At 37.0% G+C, this 11,417-nt stretch overlaps 1 protein-coding gene across 2 annotated transcripts; it reads left to right on the top strand.

Annotated features, from left to right (window-relative positions):
- Positions 1–5,369, top strand: LOC131311717 (protein CYSTEINE-RICH TRANSMEMBRANE MODULE 13-like). Of its 2 annotated transcripts, none has more exons than XM_058339273.1 (3): positions 1–237; positions 345–543; positions 5,027–5,369. In XM_058339273.1, the coding sequence occupies exons 1-3, from the start codon at positions 189–191 to the stop codon at positions 5,088–5,090; spliced, it is 312 nt and encodes a 103-aa protein (XP_058195256.1). In that variant the 5' UTR covers positions 1–188; the 3' UTR covers positions 5,091–5,369. The 2 variants fall into 2 exon arrangements, with proteins under 2 accessions (XP_058195256.1, XP_058195257.1); XM_058339274.1 differs by lacking the exon at positions 5,027–5,369 and adding an exon at positions 804–831 and having other exon boundaries at positions 27–237.
- Positions 5,370–11,417: the final 6,048 nt, after the last annotated feature.

Raw genomic sequence — 11,417 nt, 5'->3', positions numbered from 1 at the left:
CACATTTATGAATTCCAAACAAAGCCTTAGTGTGCATACAGACTCATCATTAAACACGCGTACGTTCTCGTTCCTTTCGGACAACCAAAACCGTCTTTGTTTCAATTCTAGACTAGATAGATGAACTCAATCACCACAAGGAGAAGGAGACCCAGAGAGAGAGAGAGAAAGCGCGAGCGAGCGAGCAAATGAGTCAAGTTTACCACACGAGCCATCAAGGCCCCGGCCATCCACCAGGCAAATTCACCGTTTTCTTTCCCCAGATATTAGAATTTATATAACATACCGTAATTAATTCATATTAAAACTGATCGAAGAAGTAATTCTGTTTCTTCTGATTTCAGGGTACGGGCCAGGTCCGCCGCAGCCGCCGGGTGACTACCCTTCGGCTCTACCACAATTCGGAGGGTACCCTCCGGCGCCGCGGCCTCCTGGTCCACCTAGCTATCAAGGTTACTTTAACGACTACCCACCACAGCCTCAGTACGCGCATCACCACTATCACCAACAAGACGCTTCATGTCCTTCATTCCTCAGAGGCTGGTAATGTCATCTCTCTCCTTCTCCAAAACTTTTAATAGGGCTTACTTTTGGGCTTCGTGATATTTTGGGGCTTACAGTGAGTTTCATAAGTGGGTGCTTTTGGCTCACCCAGTTTGTAGTGTACTACTTGAGAAATTGTTAAATGTCTTCAACTTGTTATCAAAATGTTCTTTTTAGTGGACATATTATTGTGCACAATACTTTTGGTTTTTTTTTTGTTTTTTGTCATGGGCATATTACTAATTGTGCTCAATTACCAGGCCTCTTTTTTGAGTGGTGATTGATTCCGTCTTGTAAAGTTGCAGGTTTCAGTTTCAGGTTGTATTTTTTTATTTTTCTGTTAACACACAGTGGCTCCGCCACGAATCCCATTCCGAGGGGCACCTTTTTACAATAAGTTTAAAAGTTTTATCGTAAAATATAGTAATAAATAAATACTATACACAAAAGTTCGAAAATTCTCTATTAGGAACAAAAGCTTCTAAACATAAGCAAAAGAATCTAAATATTCGTTGCTAAATTTCTTTACAACTGACCAGATGAGTTTTCATCTTTTGGAAGTTCTGCATGAAGGCTTCGTTACTAAACCCATTAAAAACATCTCGCTCTGTGTATAATCTAGTCATTGCTGGTTGATTGTTCATTTGGTTTCACACTCGATTGTTCAATTTTTAATTCGAAAAGCTAGAAAATGAGTTGGATGGATTCAAAACATGCCAATTCACTATTTTCCTCGATGAAACAAGCATTTAATTCTTGAAGGGGTCTATTGATTCCGTTGGAAAGCCACGACAACATAGTAGACAATAAGCCCAACACCCAAAATTTCCAATTCCTCTTAACAATTTTTGAGTAGGTTGTAAAATAAAATGATTTTAGGTGATAAAAATCCAGGGGGCACGTCAACCCTTTGGGCCTTAATTCCCTCCGCCCCCACCAACACACAAACTCTTGGTTATAACATGTTTTTCCTGGAGTGGATTTTGCTTGTTGAGAACTAAGTAGTCTGAAATCCAATGTCAAGATCAATGTCTGATCCGAGTTTTGCTATTAGTAATTTGATCGGTCTGTAAAACAGCTCATAGTTCTTTGCAAAACTAGACCTAACTTAGCCTACCCACTTTGTCATTTTTAGTGGTTAACACTTAACTATGATTGATATTATGGTTTTCCTTGTTTAAATCCAACTTGGTAACAACATGGGAAAGAATATCACTTCGATTTTTTGAAGTGGCATGGTTATTAGCATTCAATTAAAAAATTCAGGTCTAATATGTCCTTTCAGTCAACAAAAATGATATGTATGGCCATACGAGGCTTTGTCCCACTAGTGGACCCTGGGATTGGTCTCAAAGGCTAAGTCAAGATGCACGTGTGCTCGTCTGGGCACTATGAGTTATCCAAAAGAAATTGCTGTGTAGGCAAAAAATTTCATATAATGTCAATGAACTTTGTCTGCATGTTACTAATAAGAGGCATGTAAGCCCACGGGCCACAGTGATGTGATGAAGGCTTAAACTTGAAGGTCTTTAACACGTCCTCATTGGTGGTGGATCTTTAAACTTGGGAGAAGTAGGAACATTATCCTTGGGCTTGAAAACATAGTTTATCCTACGGCCTTGGATGTTGGAGAACATCAGTATGTCAAAACTCCTGCTTTATCCAAAGCCTTCTTTTGATCGAGGACTAAGGATGCAATCATATGCCTTTGTTAAATGAAATGCTGTAGCATTAACATCCTTGAGATCACTTTATAACTTCAAAACCTTGTATTCAAGCGAACTTTTACTTCAAAACAAGTACACAAATTTGATTCAGGTCAGGTGTAATGAACTTTTCCTGAAGATCGTCACATTCACGAACAATTAACTTCTCATTGGTCTCCGATTCAATCCCTTGTGATTGAGCTTTTAAAAGCTCTTGCTTCAGATTCCCATTAGATGTCTAACTCAACTTTATCTTCTTTGTTAACCTAGGATTCAACCTACTCCCTTTCAAAGGTTCTTTTTTGAAGCTTGTTATAGGCTTCCTTTCTTTTTTGGTCTTAAAGTCAGAAAATTTTGTAGTACCTTGAACCCTTGCGTCCCCACCCGGCCTCAACAAGGGATCAACTTTCTATCCGTACAAATTGAACCCACAATCTCAATGCACTGACGTGTAGTTACACAACCGTTCGAACAAGTGCTCCAGTTTATAGGCTTCTCCATAAATTTCAACTTTTCAATGTCTTCTCTTTCCTCCTTGTCTTTATCATGTGATTCAACATTATTCGATCCTTTTAGAGAGTTATCAACCAGTTCCTTGTGAATGCAAAGAAGCGATGAAGGAAATAAAGTTGCCATATCACCATTGTTACCTCTTTCCTCTTTAGGCGCTTGAAAGTCACTGTTAACCATCATAGAGTGTGACACTGTACATTTTCTTGTTTCAAATTTTGTTTTGTATATTGTTGAGTTGTATTACCACACAGTTCTAGTAGTGAATGCCTTAAGATTGCTCTTTTCCACTGTTATTCTTGTTTTCCTTGCGTGTCTCGACCTTGAGATTACCATTGCCTCACTTTTGTGTGTGATTGCTGGGCAGTTTGTTCTTGTTTTGGGGATCTAATTTAACTTCTTTGTAAACATGGCCATTGCCTCATGGTCCAATCCATCCTCAGCGTCCAAGTTGGTTGTTACTTGTTACTACCTAGTACTTTTTTGTACTTAGTCTTTTGATTTTGATTACCAGTCTTTGATTTGGCAAACATGCCTCCTAGGTTTGGAGGTTTTCAACCATATCCTCTTGATTTAGAACATCTTGAATAACAGTTTCTTTTGGTGTACCTCAAGACCTTTTTCACAATTGTGGTTGGGACTGCTCTCACCAAGGTTGTAAGTTTGTAACAAGCATTAACAATGTCGCACACACCTTTCAATAAAATTTGTCGAAGGACTTACCCTTTTGCATAATTAAGGTTTTTAAAATGGAGCATTCCAAGTTTTCATTCCGTACCTGCATGATGAAATCAAAATGTTCCAAGCTGCTTTAGCGGATTCAGGTGCCTAAATTCTTCAGCAGTGACATTATAGCCTTGATAGTGATATGCCAACCGAATTCTTGTAAATCTGCTTTATCCCATATTCCTGATCCATAGATGTTTGGGGATGACCAAACCATCTTTGATGGTTGTTGGAATTTCATTGATAACAACAACAGACAAGACAAGAACCATGCTCGTTCGTCATTGGATTTCAGACTAAGAATGCTCTCATCCTAGCTTCCCAGTGCTGAAATTGTTGCCATCAATCAGTGGAGGTCTCGCAGTGGAAGTCCCTTTCTTAGGCAAATTCATTATTGAAAATTAAAATTCTCTACCGGTTCTAACATCGATTGAAATTTCCTTTGCAAATGATACTATTTAATGTATGTAATCGGTAGGGAAATTGCTTTAACACTTGGAAATGAAAGGAACGATCAACGCCCAATTTTATGCTAATCGAGGCTTAATTAAATTAGTCAAAAACTATTATCATTGTATACACTAAATTATGTTTAGCACACCAGAGAGGCACACAGTTTTTTGTGGAAAATGCCAACGGGGTGAAACGATAGGACCTTGTCTAGAAATCTAAGTATTATGAATCAAAGTGCAATTACACTAGACCTTGCAATCCAAACAAGGAATCCACATCCATATGGACTTAAGCCTATCTTATATAATCCATGTGCACAACAAGCTGTGCTTGAATGCCTTTGGGATCCAGCTTAGGTCTTGTATCATAGTATCTTCTACCATGCCACCCACCTCTGGAAATCCACCGTAGGTCTCCGCAAAAGAGAGAGTTCCAGCTTCCAAAACCCTATATATATTGTTTAAATTGTTTGGGGAACAAAATACTAAGTAGTGGAAGTACAACTCAAGAGAAAGGGATCACAATAGGAATAAGTGTTTTTCTATGCGTATACCAGATTGCCAAGCCTTTTCTAAAGACTTTCACATCTCTTTTCTTATAGTTTTGATTATTACAACACTCTTTGGAGCTTGAGAACCTATGTGTTTTCTGATGATGCCAAGTTTTTTGTCTGTGGTTTCATGATGAAGGGATGTGAATGGTTCTGTCCATTCTACACTTTTGAAACACATTGGTGGTATTATGTAGTCTTATAAGCTACTGGTCCTTTGAGGTATGACTTCATTAACCAGTCCTGGATCCAAACTGTGCAAGACATTTTGAAACCTCTGCGGACATTAATTGTTTTTTGCTTCCTTTTGTGTCATTTTCAGTGGACAATAATTGTTTTTTGCTTCCTTTTGTGTCATTTTCAGTAGATAATTAATCTTAGCACAGCTTGTGATACGCTAAGACCTCGTCAACGACCATATACTTGATTTAAATGGAACCTAATTTTCTACTTCATTGCAAGTTTTTTGTTGATCTGTAGTCACCAGACCGATGGATGTGACGTAACATTTTTCTTTCCACACTTTGTTTCTTCACAGTTTGGCTGCTCTTTGTTGCTGTTGTATGCTGGAGGAGTGCTGCGGCTTCTACGCTGAGAAATAGGCTTGATCAAGGAATACATAAATAATTAGTTGTTGATGCAGAGAATGATTTCTCAGGAACTGCAGCCTACTTTGTGTGTGATACAAATTGATAGCTTTATGATACTGTGAAACAACTTCTCTTTGTCCATATACTTCAGGCACCTTCTTAATCAGTTGTCGAAGACTAATAACGCCTCTCATCGTTGACCTCTTACATTGTAATCTGTTCCAAATCAAGGTATAATTCGGTTGGATTCCCTCTTTATTTGTTCCAATTTTATATGGAGAACCTAGTAAATGGAGTGTTATATGTATTGTACTTGCATTGCATAAATCATAATTCCGCTCATGGTGGGGTGGAAGTCAATTTGTATGAATAATTCAAACTGGGAAAAACTAATGGCAATTGGCAGGAATAGCATACAGTTGGTAGGTGAACTTATAGCCCAATCTAACCTTGAATCTGCTTCTTCCTACACTACTCGTAAAGCCTGTTTGTAGTTGCTAAGTGTGTATTTTAGATTTTATTCATTCACACATTTATCGGCAACGTGGTGTTGGTGCATATCTCATAAGCATTGCTAAATATCCAGATTGCAAGAGAAGTATTCATAGCTCTGCAGAATGGGGACTTGTATGGACCAAGCATTTCAAACGTTCTCTTGGAATAAACACTATCTTTGTATGGGTGTATACGTTTCGTAGTTGATTTTACACTGTTTTGAAACTTATTACTTGAAGAGTTTACAAAATTACTTGGCGCAAACTTTCAAATGACACTACTTAGGCCCCGTTCCACTAAGGGTTGAATTAAAGGTAATGTATTGTGAGAGAATGACCTATCTTGTAAAATGAGATATAAGTAGTTAAAAAATAAGAACTTTAGCGGAATGTGGTCTTAGCATTACCATCGATGGCGTTTTTAGCTCCAATTTAAGCATCCAAAACAGGCATTTGACCTGTCTTCGTACTTGCCAGAATTCATTTTATTAATCAGAACAAATGAAAATTTGCCAGAATTCATTTTATTAGGGGGTGTTCCAGGTAAGGTTCTTTTCTTAAAAGTTCTTTTTCTTCAATTTTCAAGTTCAAATATAATGAAAATGAAAAATAATTTTTTGATTTTTCTTGCACCGTATAAAAGATCTCAATGAAATCTATCAAACAAGATCCATATTGGTAGAAGAATTATTTGCGTAAACACATGATTTTTGAACTTGAAATTACCTTTCTTTTTCCAAAACCTTCTTTTTCTTTAGTTGGAACACTTAGTCCATTCAGTTACGTTACAATCCAGAAGAGGCTTCTTGTTAGTCCGTTGATTCGGAACACGTTATGGTTGACAAAATTGGTGAAAAGGCACTTCCACCTTGCGTAATCCGCAATTATCTATCTCTTCCTCCACTCATGCCTTCAATGTCTAATTGTTTTATTCATTTCGGGTTGAATTTTTATACCGTGTTTTGACTAGAGGAATCGGAAAAGTATAAGCAAAGTGAAAAAAAAATCATAAGACGACAGAAAAAGATTAAAAAAAAAAAAACTTTTTCGTCGGTTACTAGGCACTGTGTGTATCTACCGTACAACGTTTGTAGCTAACGTGTTAAGTATCCCGTCTAGGGAGTACTATCGCAAGAATGAAACTCAAAGGAATTAACTGGAGCATGCACAAGCGGTGGAGCATGTGGTTTTAATTCGATACAAAACGAAGAACCTTACCGTGGCTTGACATGTTGCGAATTCTCTTGAAAAGAGAGGGGTGCCTTTGAGAACGTGAATACAGGAGATGCATGACTATTGTTAGCTCGTGCTGTAAGGTTGGGTTAAGTCCCGCAACAAGCGCAACTATCTAATATGAATTTTTTAAAGCTTTGGTGTATGTTTTTATATGGTTTTTATTTATCTCGTTGAGCCAAAACTATGCTGTAAAAATTTGATCCAAAACTTGTAAAAATTTGTAGAAAGTAATCAAAATGACCGTGAAGAAAAGTTAGGTTAAACTTGCCCTGAAAACTAAAACCCACAAAGCAAGGAACTTGAATTTCACCGACAAATCTAGGTTTAGAGATCTCATATTAGATACTCACCACATTCAAACTTGTATAGTTGAATGGAATATTCTTTTTTCTTTACTCTGGTCTACATCTAGTTATTCTAGTCAAGTTGAATGGAAACGTTCCATTCCAGAAAGCGTGAATTCGAGAAACAAATTCGGTCACGTGCTTCTTGTTTCACGTTGCCTGGCCTAGCACGACAGCTAAGCTGCGGCCGCACCCCTGACCTATTCAATTTGGCAAGCAAATTGGCTGACCACAACAACCGCAATTTGTAATTTGAACTTTAGGCCCTCATTTGGCAAATACTCATATCCTTTCAATTCGGTCACGTGCTTTTTTCCTTTTGTAAGTGAGGATGTTTGGCTAAATAAGCCAAGTGTTTTTTTTTTTGTGTGTGCGTGTCTTTATTCAAAAAAACAATTCTCATTTATTAGCCTCCCATCAAATTTTTGTGGATTATTAGTTCGTCTCGATGAGAGAAATCGAAAAAGTAGAAAATTGTGATCCAAACTCAATTTTTTTTAACAAAGCCAAAAAATGTGATTTTTTTGGCTAATTTTTGTCTTTTATTCAAAAAAATTTTAAGGTTGAACTATAATTTTTTACTTTTTTGATTTCTCTAGTTCAGACGAACCAATAATTTACAAAAATTTCACACTAACCTAACAAATGCAATTTTGTTTTAAATAATAACCAAAAAAAAAAAAAATCACTTAGCTTATTTAGTCAAAACACCCCTGTTTGGGGGCAATGTGTTACATCCCACATTGGGAATCTAAGGGAAAATGGACTAATTTATAAGGATTTGCGAGCAATTATTGTATAACTTGATGTTAATCTTTTAAGTTTCGTGGTCCGACTAAGGATTAGCAGGTCAGTTAGGGCGGGTCGTTACAATTGGTATCAGAGCACAACCCTGGTATAACTTTAGGTTAATTTTTTTGAGTTACGTGGTTAGGCTAAGGGTTAACAGGTCAGCCGGGGCGGGTAGTTATAGACTTACAGTTGGTATCACATGAGACGAGCTTGAGGTGTTTGTCGTGCTTAAGCGGGTACTTGTCCTACGTCGCTTGGTGAGTGGAAGTGATGGATCATGTGGCGCAAAGAGGACGTTGCGGTCCTTAGTGGGAGAGTGTGTTACATCCCACATAGAGAATCTAAGGGAAAATGGAATGATTTATAAAGATTTGTGTGTAGCTACTGTATCATTTGAGATTAACTTTTTGAGCCACATGGTTAGGCTAAGGGTTAGCAGGTCAGTTGGAGCGGGTCGTTATACAATGTTAAAAGAAATTTGTGGAGAAAATTATTCTTAAATCTGTTTTCATATGATGGGAAGTGACTTCAAGATGAATTTTATGGAACGCGACTTCAATATTTTCCAAATATTTTAGTCTTACATGACTTTGTATCGTTTTGCATTAAATATCTTTATATAATTTATTTGTCTTGACAATAAAAGTTTAAAAGATAAAAATTTATGATAAAAAATTTATAACGTTAAATAAAGATAAAGATAAAAATAAGACAAAGATACAAATTTTGAATTATTTTGTCTGTAGTGAATTTTTAATAATCCTTTTCTATATGTTCTATTTTTTTGTGACGAAAAAAAATTCAAGAAATTTAATGTGAAAGTAATGAAAATTCATGTGAAACAAAAATTACAAGAAATAATTTGGCAAGGAGTTGGGCCAAACACGCTGATAATAAACAAACTTTAGCAGAATTGAACCTAAAATATGTGCAAATGGTGAGGTTGAATTTGTCTTCCAGTATTTGATACAAAAGTGTTAGGATACATGAAAAGAAAACATGAAAGCGCCCATGAAACTGAAATGAACGGTTCAGATTCACAGAATAATCTAAACTGTTTATCTTAGTTTCATGGACGCTTTCATGGACTGTAGTATCCTCTACTGTAGTATTTTTATTTTTATTTTTTTATCTACAGCTTCTTGCCTTCAGCCAACTTATTTTCACTAAATTTGTTAATTTTTTTTGATCGGCTACTAAACTTGTTCATTTAGTTTAGTGTAACTTGTTTACTATTTTAGTTTAGGGGAACAAGTTTATGGTTTTTTAGTCAACTTGTCTATATGTTAAGCGAAACATCTTGTGTATTCCTGGTTTTTTTTTCCAATCATCTTGTGTATTCTTGTTAGTTTAGTGGAAACACCACCTAAAAATCCAATGGATTGGCATGATGGTCAATACTTGAGACCTCTCTCCTAAGTTTTCAAGTTTAAAACCTTCAAGTGCCATCTGTTTCTTTGGAGCCAGTTCATATAGACTATAGAACTCTGCTTCGATTTTAATAGAACCCCCGCTAGTGAACGATAAGGGTGCTCAAGAAAACTGCTCGAACCGCAAAATCGGTCTATTTCAGGCCAAACTGTCCTATTTGGTTTGGTTCTATGGTTCATTGGTCAAGTTATAATTCTAGGAAAATAATAACCATTAATTTTAGTTTGGTTACTGATTTTTAATTAAAGATCCGTGGTTAGAACCAAACTGGATCTTTTAGATTAATATATATATTATTATTGTGAGACCCCAAGCCCATAAGTCCCCCATCGGGGAAATGAGAAAAAGTAAAGTAATTTATGAGAGATTATGACTTGCTAGCATAACTTGAGATTAACCTTTTGAGTCACGTAGTTAGGCTAAAAGTTAAGTAGATCAGCTGGTGTAGGTCATTACAGATGGTATCAAAGAACAACCCTAGTCTACATGATGGGGGCCACTTCTAGAATATGGTATGAGCACCACCATGGCCACCAAGAAAATGTTGCTGGGCCATTGCAACAGGGATGTTGCATCATAAGGTGGAGAGATTGTGAAACCCTAAGCCCATAAGTCTCACTTTAGGGAAATGGGAAAAAGTAAAGTAATTTATAAGAGATTCTGATCAGTTACTGTATAATTTGAGATTAACTTTTTGAGCCACGTGTTTAGGCTAAGGATTAATTATGCATTTTATTTGGCAAGTTAATCTTTTCCTTGCTAAAGTTTATTTAATTTACCCGCTTAAGCACGTCGAGCTCCTCGGGCTCATCTCAAGCATGTCTCCTAGCAGGACCTGCCCCACACTTCTGGTTGGTGCAAGTTCTGATACCATCTGTAACGACTCGCTCCAGCTGACCTGCTTAACTCTTAGCCTAATCACGTAGCTCAAAAGGTTAACCTCAAGTTATATAGTAGCTGGTGGGCGAGTTCTTATATTTTACATCAATTTCTCCCATTTCTCTGACGTGGGATGATGGGTTCTCACAGAATCCAAATTCAAAATCCCAAAACGAGCTTGGTCGTGTTTTGATGCTAATTGGATAGAACCGGAATTGACCCAACATTGGACCGGTCTTGCGGTTTGGTTCAAGTTAAATTTCACACATATATTGGTTAGGTTTTGGTTCCTAATTTTTTAGAACCGTTTGGAATGGTCCAGTTACTAGTTTTCTAAAGAACCAGACTAATCCGAACCATGTGCACCCTGGTGAACGATGAGATTGGTCCATTGATAAACCCATAAGCGGCTTCTATACTCGGGTTATTAAAAATAGATAACCAAAAAGGGGGCAAATTTAGCGATCCTGCTTTTCTAAGCACATTTAAGGGGTTTTTATTTATACTAATGAATAAGTTAGCATGAATAAGTTAGTTTCAAAATTCAACCCTAACCGACCTTATCTCTCTCTCCTTCTCTCTCAACCATAGCCATCACAACTCCTCTTCTTCCTTCCCGTCCCCTGTGGGTTCATATCCATGTGCGGTGGCTGGAGGGGAAGACCATGATACTATTCCAACTCCCTTTCTTTGTTTTTCCCTTTTTTTCTTCTGACTCTCCAGATCAACGACTTGTTGTCTAATATGTGAGATTTTTGTCTCTCGTTTTATGAGAGTTGTTAGTTTTGTCTTTAGCCGAATTTTGTCTACAAATCGGATTCTCTCAATTGAGGTTGCTTCACAACGATATATGTGCTTCAACATTCTATACTTACACGATGTCTTTGGCGGGGCACCTCGTGGCAGCTTGGCAAATCTGTAGTTTTTGGGAGTTCATTGGTGCGTTCATACGTGGTTGGAGTGTATCTGATCGTCTGAGTATTTGGTATTTTTTATCCTTAACTTTGCACTTTTTTCTCGGTTGAGACTTTTAATTAAATGTTAGACAGTTTAAAAGTGTCGCTGTTGCCTGAGTTAGGATGAAAAATATCGATTGTCTTGTGATTTACTCATTTTATATTTGTTAGAAGATTAGTTTAGTTTTGTCCAATTCTTTGTAATGA

The sequence above is a fragment of the Rhododendron vialii genome, chromosome 12a (assembly GCF_030253575.1).
Source record: "Rhododendron vialii isolate Sample 1 chromosome 12a, ASM3025357v1".
Taxonomy (NCBI): Eukaryota; Viridiplantae; Streptophyta; class Magnoliopsida; order Ericales; family Ericaceae; genus Rhododendron; species Rhododendron vialii.
This window is presented reverse-complemented; position numbering and strand designations above follow the sequence as displayed.

What these genes read in the sequence shown, in the direction of transcription:
- LOC131311717 (XM_058339273.1), top strand. Translation starts at nt 189, where the DNA reads ATGAGTCAAGTTTACCACACGAGCCATCAAGGCCCCGGCCATCCACCA. An exon ending in AGGCCCCGGCCATCCACCAG is followed by an intron (nt 238 to 344) that starts GCAAATTCACCG and finishes TTCTGATTTCAG; the next exon opens with GGTACGGGCCAGGTCCGCCG. An exon ending in CCTTCATTCCTCAGAGGCTG is followed by an intron (nt 544 to 5,026) that starts GTAATGTCATCT and finishes GTTTCTTCACAG; the next exon opens with TTTGGCTGCTCTTTGTTGCT.